Source organism: Balaenoptera acutorostrata, chromosome 8 (genome assembly GCF_949987535.1).
Source record: "Balaenoptera acutorostrata chromosome 8, mBalAcu1.1, whole genome shotgun sequence".
Lineage (NCBI taxonomy): Eukaryota > Metazoa > Chordata > Mammalia > Artiodactyla > Balaenopteridae > Balaenoptera > Balaenoptera acutorostrata.
Window position 1 is genome coordinate 103,607,967 of NC_080071.1, and position 11,269 is coordinate 103,619,235.

The 11,269-nt window shown below is 46.9% G+C and overlaps 1 protein-coding gene across 1 annotated transcript in view; it reads right to left on the bottom strand.

Moving 5' to 3' along the window:
- Nucleotides 1-3,616, bottom strand: part of GYPC (glycophorin C (Gerbich blood group)) — a 44,196-nt gene extending 40,580 nt beyond the window's left edge. Inside the window, exon 1 of the mRNA XM_007180938.2 lies at nt 3,384-3,616. Within this exon, the coding sequence (XP_007181000.1) occupies nt 3,384-3,432 (49 nt within the window). The 5' untranslated portion in view covers nt 3,433-3,616. The remainder of the gene's footprint in view (nt 1-3,383) is intronic.
- Between the last annotated feature and the right edge of the window lie 7,653 nt (nt 3,617-11,269).

The window sequence follows — 11,269 nt, forward strand, 5'->3', positions numbered from 1 at the left end:
TCTGGAGATGACTAGCACCTGCAGGCCAGGATTGCTTTGATTAGTTCTGTTAACAAGAGCCGCAAATAACGCTAACACTGGGTGCGGTGCCAGGTCCTTAGTCTCTGGTTCATCACGTGACTCCTGCCAAGCCGCTGTTATCCTTCCCACTTACTGATGAGAAAACCGAGGCTCCGAGGTATTGTGCACCTCCCCAAAGCCAGTAAGTGTCGGGGATGAGATCACATCTGGTCTGACTCCACAGCACAGCCCAGTGTGGGCTCTGGTCCACCCTCTTACTCACCATAAGAGAAGGGACACATCATTTAACTTCTGGGGCGTGTTTCCTCACTGGTTAGGGACCTGGTAGGAAGTGGGCAAAGGCCACACAAGGTATTTCCCAGCAAAACAAATACAATGTCTTACAGAGGTACAAAAACATGTGTAATTACAGAGGCGCACTCAAAGGTGACAACATGGTGTACTCATCAGATTGGCCAAGATAAAAACCACACAGTGTGAATGAGGATGTGGGGAAATAACGATTTTCATTGGCTACTGGTAAGTGTTAGAAATTCATGTGACCTTTTGGAGGGTAATTTTTCAGTATCTACTAACATTGTAAATGTACATACTCTTGGTTCCAGAAATTAAATTCTGGGGGAATTTATCCTAAAGGTATACAAACACATGCATGCAAAACCCTACTTACAAGGGTTGTCATGGCAGCACTGTGGTTAAAAAAAGAAATCAAAGACTGTACACAACCCAAATGTCCATTTGTGGAGGAATTGGTTAAATAAAATAACCAATTCATTTATAATATTCATGTTGTGCAGCCCCAGAAGGATGAGTCTATATATGGTGATAAGGTATAATCTGTAGGATATAGTCTTATGAACAAAAAAGATGAAGTCGAATACGTGTTTCATTTTGCCAACGAAAAATTAATTGTATATACATATAATACTTCTAGAAGCAGTCTCATAAATGAATAAAGTTACTGCCCTGGAGGTGGGAAGAAAGTTATTCTTTTCTATTATGAACTCTTCACGCATTGTTTAACTTTGTTTGGTTTGTAGCTGTGCTTACTGGGCCTGTTGTATTTGCTCACTCTTTGAAAGGTGTTTTGGTTGGGGTCTCCGAAGCGCATTTGATGGACTATATATCTGCCACCCAAAGAGGCAAACTGATTTTACTTGCCAGCCTCTCTGTGCTAGTGAAGGGCCTCTCTCTCTCTCCCCATAGTGGATGGGCGGATGCGCTCCCACTGCAAACACAGAACACCTCTTACCCCTCACTCCTGTTTCCCAGAGGGCACTGCAAGTTCCCAGAAATAACTGCGCAACTCTGGGCACCCTTGGAAGGTCCAGCTGCTGGCTGTGCCGAGGCCATGTGACTCCCAAAGCCACGGATATCTGGAGGGGTTGCGCAATGGCTGTGATGGAATGTCATCTGGCACTGAACAAAACCCTCCCTGCTTTTCCCAGAGGTGGCACATTCTATATAAAGCTGCCAGACCTGGCCATCTCCTTGCTGAGCCTGACCCCTTCCCTCCAAGGGCAAGGCAATGGATTTCTGCACAGGACTCCTCCGCAATAATGTGGCCTTTGGGCTTATGGGAGTTGGCTGAACCCATGAGCCCAAAGGCTAGGCTAGGGGAGGCCTGGCCGGGAGGGAGCAGAGGGTCCTCTCTGTTCTAACGTCTGGTTCTGAGGGGTAGTGATGTAAACTGAGACAGGATATAGACACATCCTGCCTGAGTCAGCAGCGCGAAATAGGGCCCCGTGGTTCTCCCACGGCAGAGATCCTGCCAGAAAGTCAATCCTAAGGGTAATCTGGAATGGTATGCAAGTAAGGGCTGCATCCCCACCAGTTCCGGAAGGGAAGTGTCTGCAGTCATTGGTCAAGGTCTGAAACTTGAATCCTGGAGAATTGCCGCAGGGGGAGGAGGGGGCGGGGGCGTGTGGTGGGGGCAGGACAAGGCTCCCGGAGCAAGCCTGTCCTCTCCAGACAGGAATGGCTGTAGGCCTGCACTTCCTCGGTGCCTGAACTGGAATAATTACAGTGCCTTGTCCCCTTAACCCTGGTCCCGACACACACACACACACTCGCTCACTAGTGTCTGACTCACCCTCACAGACACACACACGTAAACACTAACTCACACAAGCTCATGGATCCGCAGTATGATGTAAGATGAAAATAAGGATGCCCGACACTTATCAAGCACTTAACACGTGTTCATCTCTGCGCTGAGCCGCTGACATGCACTTAATTCTCACAACCAAAGAGGCACACTATCCTGCTATTCCCACTTTGCGGATGAGGAAACTGTAGCTAAGAGAGGTGGGCTCGCCTCAGGTCCTTGTAGCAAGAGGTCCCGATGCAGGCAGCAAGGCCCTGACTCCACAAGGTGCTCTGTGCACACCCAGATGACGCCGAGGGCCCTCACCCACCCTCACACACGTGGCCATGTACACGCAGAGGCGAAGGGCATGCAGATACAGACCCAGCCGCGCTCACCCAGGCTCAAGTTTGCCGCCTAAGGCCACACAACCTTGTTTTTTTTTTAAAGACGTATAAACCCATATCATGATCGTGTTAATTACGTAACGTGATTACATTCTACACTCAGAATGTCTCCTCTCTGACAGTTTCATACGATCAGACCTAACCAGGGAGGGATCAACATTCTTTTTTTTAAAATAAAATTTTACTTCTTTATTGCAAAAGCCCAGTGGCGGGGGGGAGGCCCAGCAGTGTTTCGGAACATTGCTTTTGAGATTCACAGAGAATCTCACGGCGATTTCCTTTCCGCAAGAAAGCATGTGATGGTTTTAGAAAGAGAGAAAACAGCCTCTGAAGAACCGCAACCGCCCGAACGGTCAAGGCGAGCGGATCCCTGCAACATGGGCGTGGGCGTGCGGCTGGTTCCCGCCCCGGGAGAGAGTCGGGAAGTTGGCGGAGTTAACTCAGAGTTTCTGCGGACGCGCCTCCACCGTCCTGCCCGGGCAGCTCCGGCAAACAACTTTTGCTTTCTCTCTGCGCTGCTTACCGATCTGCCTCTCCCCCCTTTATTCTCTTAGGGGAAAAGTTCTGGCCACAGGCGCGTCCCCAACAGCACACAAAGAAACAGAAAGCCAGCGGATGGCCGCGGGGGCGGTGGTGGCCTCTCCAGGCCCAGGGCGCGCGGAGCCCGCTTACCAGGCTCGGGGCTCCGGACCGGGACCCCGCGATGCCCGGGGCGCTGTGATGCCCGGGACCCCGCGATGCCCGGGGACGCGGCCGGGCGGGCCCCTAGTCCCCCAGGAGGCCGGGCGCGGCCGGAACCCCGGGGCTCCTTGCCCACCACCCCCAACCCGGCTCGGCCCCCGCGGACCCGTCCCCCGGCGAGTACTCACCTTGGCGGGGCGGGGACGGGGGCGGCGGTGTGACCTGGGGGCTGCTCATGCCGACCGGTGCGGGGCGCGGCCCGGGGGACGGTGGTTGGCCCTCAGCAGCCGGGAGGAAGCGGCACCTGTGTCACACTCCTCGGGGCGGCCCGAGGGGAGGGGCTCCGGCCCCGAGATAGGCAGACTTCATTTAGTTTTTTCTGCAGACTTGGCTGGTGGGGTTTCCACCCTTTTTTTTTTTTTTTTTTTTTTTTTTAACACAGACACCCGCCCACTTCTGAACTCTTCTGTGCTCCGACTTCCCTGCGCAAGAATCACATTTTTTCTAACTAGTTTCTGTTTCCATCTGCAGCTACTACACACAGAGGTTGTGGTTGAGAATTACCCCCCACGTGTGGGCTGAAAAACTCCCAGATGTGACATGATGGCCTGCCCCGCCACCATCCGGGACGGTGACCAAATACGGCCAGACCTGCGTTTCAGTCTTGGCTGGTCCTTATGAGGCCTCTCAGATCCGCGGGGCTTTTGTGGCCTGGGAAGAGTTCCTGGCTGGCTGGCCCCTTCCGGCCCACCGTCCCAATCCATGGGCTAATGTCTGAGAAAGAGTCTTAGGGAAAAAGGATTGCTGGACAAAGGCCTGTGACTTATTTGGATCACCTTTGTTTGAGGCTTCCAGACAGAGTGGAGTTTGTGGAGAATTCACTTTGTTAGGCAATTAAAAACTCGACATGGATTTTGACACTCTGGTTAGTTAAATGCAGTCTACCCATCTCAACCAAAAAGAATGGTGTGTGATATGCAGCATTAAGTTCTCCTCACCCCGCAGAGAGAAAGGCAGGGAGCTTGAGAACGTGTCATCCTTGTTTTAAATCCCAGTCCCAGGAAACACCCTGTCCTTCTCCTGTCTCATGTCTGATCTTTCCCGCGGTGCTTTTCATTGCTGTTTACCTGACAGTCCTCACCTCTGCTGCAATCCCAGGGCACCATTCCAGCTGTCTGTACAATGTGTATGCTGTTGGGAGTACCCTCCCGATTGAACACAACTCAAGGCTGCCCCCTGGAGGTGTGCGATGCAGGTGCTCTGCCCAGTTCCTCCCAGGCTGGACCACTCCAGGCATCTTTATTAGAGCTGCCTGTTTGACACAGTGGGAAACTGTTCCTAATTCTCTTAAGTTAGATATTGCTTATAGATCTTTAATCAGACTTCCATGCTCAACATGTCCATGTTGACGTGAAGTGAACTATTCACAGAATGTCTTTGGCCAGGTGTGGAAAGTTTGAGTCTCAGTTTCCTCATCTGTAAAATGGAGACAAGAACACCTACATTCCAGAGTTTTAGAGAGACAATGTCTATAAAATAACAGTGGGGCAGAAGAGGCATTTAGTAGAAGCTGGCAGTGATTACTGTAACCATGTAACATTTTGTTTTGTAATAGATATAGGTCCATGTTGGATAATAGTATCCGCTGTGTTCAGAGTTCATAAATAAAACAACTTCAATTATCTGAAATGCAGCTGGGGAGCTGAAAGGAAGCCAAAGACCCGCCAGGTAACTGAAGAATGAGTCCCTAGGTCATCCCACCTCACTTATGGGAGAACTTCTCAGAGGCTCACTTACAGTTAACTGGCCTTTAGACATAAGCATAAGAGGTTTGTTTAATTAATTTCTTGGGGTAGGACAGGTTAAAAGCACCAAAAAGTAACAAGAATTCCTTATAGACAGGAAGCCAAAAACTAAGTAACTAACTAAACGACTGAACAACAAAGGTAGAAATCCAGACAAACTAAAGAGTTCAGATACAAGAACAAAGTAGCATTTGTTATACAACTAAAACATCTTTGCTCCATCCTTAAGTGGAGGATGTGACTTCACCGTGGGGTACCAAGGAGCTAAGGCTTTGGGACTCCATCTGGGTTTGAGTCTTTACTGCCTTCCAACTGAGTAGCCATCAGCATTTTACTTAACTTCTCTGAGTCTCACTTTTCTCGTCTATGAAACTGAAGCAATCTGCAAAGTTGTTGTGAGTGATACATTAGACAATTAACCATTAATGGGATAGTACGATGTCTTACTCAGCACATAGAAGTTAAAGATATCGGTCCCCATCCCCTTCACAGGAACACTTGGTTTATGTTAAGGACCCCAGGCCATTCTGAAAAGAAGGTAAGTAGTATTTAATAGTGAGTAGTTCAGCTAGCAGGGACACGCTTGGTATATTTTAGAAGATTTAACCATGGAAGTGTCTAATTTTAAAGAAATGAGGGCTATTTTAAAAAGGTAAAATAATTATATGAAACATTAGATTATATGGCAAGAGTCTGACATTACATCGCAGAAACACATTACTAGTGTTTCTTCATGTGTAGGATGTTTATTAATGGAGTAAAGAACTCAGCTATATCTTATAAAAATTAGACAGTTCTTATCTCACTTAATTCCCATAAATACCTTCAAAGAGGATATTGCCAAGAGCCCACTTTTAAGGTGAGAAAACTGAGGTTGGGAGCAGTGACAAGAACTTGTCCAAGGCAGTGGAGCCAGGATTGAGACAGTATAGTACCTTGAAAAGTACAGTAGTACAGCACAACAGCTGGCATACAGGGGCTGGCATCGAGTGAACAGGCAGGAAGAGTTACTGACTGGAGGAGGGAGAGGAGGTGGGAGATGGTAGAGCTGAAGGGTCGTCAGCAATAGGAGACGGAGGGCAAGCTGCAATTTCACTCACGTCTGACGTTGATGGCACAGGTTCTGGTTCCTTGCTGGATTCAATTCTATCTACCCTCTTGAAAAAATGATCCAGTGATGTCTGGGTAGCAGCTCTTTTCTTCTCATCATAGATGACACGGTAGCAATGGATTGCCTTTTGAACAGCTGCTGCAACCTTCGTGTACCATTCTAGGTTCGGGTCCTGTGCCTGAAAAACTAACAGTGCCTCCTCAAGTAAAGAAAATCCCCTTGCCATTTCCTGTGTCGTGAATCTCTTTGATTCTTCAGTTACTTCTTCCTCTTGTCTCTCTTCATCCTTTCTCTGGGCACGTTCGCATCTTTGAAAGTTCGCGACTTGAAGGTTCCTATGTAGGGGACTTACTGTATTGCAAATACAGTAAGTATTTTTTCCCTTTGGGTCTTTTTCTGGTTCTTTCTCACTGGCACAGAAATAGTTTGACTTATCTGATTGGCAAGTTGGCAGCTTTTAAGAAAACTAGACTGCGGCTCTGTATATTTTAAGAGGAGTGGAGAGAAGAAACAGGGATTTGGTTCAGTAATGCGTTCACAAACTGTGAGTAATGAGTGTGGAGAGCGGAGTGGAGAAGGTGGGGTGCAGAGAAGCACAGAGAGACCTAGGGTGGCAGGATCCGCAGCCCCCCAGGAAACTTTCCCCTTTCCCAGCAGCACACAGGTCTTCCTGAGGAGAATCCTTCAGTGAGACAGTGTGAAGGCTGAGAGGGAGGAGACCTAATGATGGTCGCTAACACTGAGCTGCTAGCCCCCTTTGGTCTAGACCTTGCTAAAGGCTGGCTCTCAGTTTGCCAGGCAGAGCCCCATGTTCAAAGTCGGTGAGGCTGCAAGACCCCGAGCTATAGCCCATGCCCCTACCTTACAGGGCACCTCATGCAAGGGCAGATCTTTACGCATCCATAATGGCCTGTCTCTGGAAGTTTCCAAACCATACCTAGAGAAGAGGGGCAGCATAGAAACCCAGCAGGAATACCAGGTGGTCTGGGATAGTTTGAAGTGACCCTAGGCAAAATCTCATCCATCAGGGACGTATCTAAAGGCAACCTTTTATGGGCTAGGATTGAGATGCTAGGAAGCTTCAGGCTGGGAACAAAAGCAAACAAACAAACAAACAAAACCGACAGAAAGAAAAAGCACAGAGAAATGTGGGAGTGAGGGGCTGGCTTGAATCTTAGAAGAGTCTGTGAAAAGGGCACAGCCTGGAGGTCAGCCTGGGTGATTCCCACACTGTAGGGAATGTGTGAATTTCCAGGGAAACATATCCCAGCGGGCATAGGGGCAGATAGGGACAATTTCCTGAGCACCTAGAAAGTGCCAGTCCTGATGCTACGTGAGGACCTCTCACATGTGATTATCGCTAATGTCACAGTGTCCTTACAGGGCAGGTGGTGCTTTGTTTTTGTTTGTTTTTCCTTTTCCACCTTCTTCATTTTACAGGAGAGGAAACTGGAGACCAGAGAGGTGAAGAAACTGCTCGTGCTCACACAGCTACTCAGGGACGGCTCTGCTGTGGTGGAAGAGCTGCCAGGTCACCCTCCTCAGCACCCCTCCTGCTCAACCCTGTGTCCTGGTGACTCCCTGGTCTCCTGCTCAGCTTGATGGGGCTCTTCATATCGGAGGCCCCAAGACACAAGTAAAGAGGAAGAGAGTTGCTGGACAAGTTTCCAGTGGGTCCCATCAGAACATAGGGAAATAGAATCTTCCAGCACTTAGTGAATTACAAACTTCCAGGGAGCCCTGTTTGGGTCACAGCCCTTTCCCTCTGGATATAAGTTATTGGTATGAAACTGAACTAAAAAATGGCTTCTCCAGTTGCTCCCAGTTGAGCTCGTGGACCCAATAAGGGAAGAGACAGCTTCCTCCTTTGACTTTTTGTTGTGGCTTTTCTTGTCTTGGGCCAAGAGGAAGGAGGAATTCTGGGCATGGAGCTCTGTGACCGGGAAGAGGGAACTGGAGTGGTGACGCTATTTGGCAAGCGTTTGCTGTGAACTCTGTGTAGTTTACCTCATTTAATCCCCAGAGCAATCTCACGAGCAAGGAAGGACCAGGACTGGGAATGTGGCGACATGACATCTCATTAGTGGCTCACCACTTGCCACTTTGCTAAGGGTCTGTGCCTCCAAATTTCCTCATGTGCAAAATGGGGCTAGTGATGGTTACATCTGGTGTGCTTCTAGGGAGTTGGTGCAGGTCCCCTTTGGAAGCTCACACATTCGTTAAGATAATAAGCACAAAGGACTGTAGAAAAACATTTTAAATATCATGTGAAGTAAACACACACATAGACATAAATGTCCCATGATCACCGCTAGATATAATTGGTCCACCTCCAGATGGGAATGGCCATGGCAAGGCCCTGCAAACATGGGTGACTATTTATCTATTTCTCCCCTTTATAAGTTTCTTCAGGTGGATGGCTCAAGACAACAAATTTAGCGTATTTTATACTCTCTCACTTTTGATAGCCCGTTACAATTATGTGAAAGGAATAATAAAGGAAATTAGCTTCCTTGCAAACTATTCTATATAGCATGGATAAACAACAAGGCCCTACTGTGTAGCACAGGGAACTATATGCAATATCCTGTAATAAACTACAATGTAAAAAGAATATGGAAAAGAATATGTATATGTATAACTGAATCACTTTACTGCACAGCAGAAACTAACACAACATTGTAAACCAACTATACTCCAAAAAAAAAAAAAAAGAAATTAGCTTCCAAAGTGAAGAGGCTTTAAGGGGGTCCTTCAGCATGTATGAGATTTCAAGAATCCTGGGAAGTTGGATGGGGTGTGAAGCATGTTGAGGGGAGGAAATAGGGAGATGGAAGCTCCAGCCCAGAGAAGCTCAGGGGGAGGCTGGGGGGTTGGCCATGGTGGGCTGGGTGGGATGGAGAGGGTGTGTCTAAATCTTCCAGAGACACAGAGGTTTAGGCTCAGAGTCAGCAGGCTGGAGGGTGGCAGTTAGAAGTGGGGGTGGAGACAAGGAGATTTGTGGAAGGTCCACCTCTATTTGGGGTAGAGGAAGCTCCTCCCCCCTCCTGACCTCAATCCCCCCACAGCACTTTGGCCCAGGGACAAAGAATATGTGGATGCATTTAGGAATATTAAGAAACCGTGTTAAGTGAACCAAGGCTGCTAGTGTGGGAAGGAGTTTTTTTCAGTAAAACCCTCCTCTTTCTGGGATTTCGGGGTCCATAGCCTGTCAGGAAGCTCCTTTTCCACACACCCTAAAACAGAGACCACATAATTCAGAATCACAGATCTCAGAGCCAGATTTTTCCTCCCCAAAGAAAAGCTGATCAGGAAGCAGATAGATTCGGCAATAGAAGAGGAAGTTCTTAACACCCCTTTGGAATAATCAGCCTGGTCTTTCAATTTTAGATGTTGATAGACAACTGTATATGACAACCAAGTCACATAAAAGAACCAGAACATGGAAGAAAAAGGCCAAGTTGAAAAAAAGAAAAAACTAAGCTCAGCTAAAGAAACAGAAATAAATAAGAAAATAATTTGAAACAAAGGAACAAGGCAGAATCTTAATATGTTCAGAGATTTGGGAAAATATTAAAACCATAAAATAAGAGTAGTGTGCTATGAAAAGGAAAAACAAATAATAAGCAAGAATTCTCAAAAATTAATAGTATAATGGCCGAAGTGAAAATTCAATTAAAGAATTGAAAGTTAAAGCTAACGAAATTCTCCTAGACTCAGGGCAAAACAAGAGAGAAAAGATGAGCCATGGCTTATGAGGTCCTAAAGTCACTAGTGTGAATTTCTCAAAGAGAGAACAGGGAAGATGGAAGGGAGAAAATTACATGTAAATTACATGAAGGAGACAAAGAAGGAGGAAATAGTCCAGAGCTAAAAAAGGAATATAGGCCTTCAGACTGGAAGGGCTGAATTTAAAAAATTCATATATCTCTATTTTATATAATTTCAGATCAACAGTTATGAAGAGAACATTTTTAAAAGCTTTCGGAGACCAGTGGATGTGGGGTTAGCAGCAGGGACACCTTCTACAGAAGAGTAAAATCATACTGGCATCAGAACTCACATCAATAGTACAGGATGCTAAAAGACAACAAAGCAGTGCTTTCAAAGTTCAGGGGGTGGAGATGCCCTTGAACCTTTAATCTTACTCCTGGCTGAAAGAGCAATTGACTATGAGAGAAGAATAAAGGCATCTCTGGATACGTACAGACTCAAAACATTTAGTTCTTAAAAACAGAAGAGAGCTCTTGGAAGATAAAATTTGCCAGAAAAAGGAGAAAGCCACGACAGAGGAGCCCTAGGATCCAGGCGACAGTGGGTGTGGCTGGAGGGCAGGGAGGTTCCAGGCTTTCCTTTCCTTCTGGGGGTTCATGAACTTCAGGAGGGGTAACGCAGTAGGAGGAAAGATGCCTGAATAGCTGGATACACCTGAAAATGTCATGAAAATGCACACATAGCTTCTCCACAAGGAAAAACAAATGTTGGCTGAAACCCCAGGGAAACAAACAAAAATCTGTACAAATAAGTCATGGTCCAACTATGAAGCCAACTAAAATATGTCATCATTTGGGGCCATTTATGGAAGATGAGAAAAGATCATTCATTTTGCCACAAGGCTGGGGACATTCTCTTGAAAAATGCTGGGACCAAGATGTTGGACCCCAAGAACAGGAGGCATAAACCATCCACACCATAGGGCTCTGCAGTGGAAATGATTCTGTGGCTACCGCACGAAGGCACTGTTAATTGGTATTCAGGTTCAGAATAAGGCTATAGGAAAAAAAAAAAAAAACATAGAAAACAATTGGGGTCAGGGCACAGACTGCACTTTTTGATAACATTTTGCAAGTGCATGTCAATCGGTGATGGAGGTAGAGGGGAATGATGCTGGTATTTTTGATTGACACAGAGGGCATGGGGGTGTGGATGGCATTTGATGACACAGGAGTGCACCCTACACATTTCCTTAAAAGTTGCAAAGACAATCAACCAAGAGAAAACCAAACATAATGATACAACTACTCAATTTTTGGAGAAAGAAGGGAAACGAAATGGGGGTGGTCCCACAGTGCTAACCTACCATTGTTCTCAGGACCCTGGAGTGACAGTGATGAAAGGCATGGGCTCACAGAGAATTTTGAGCGTGGACTGGGTTAAG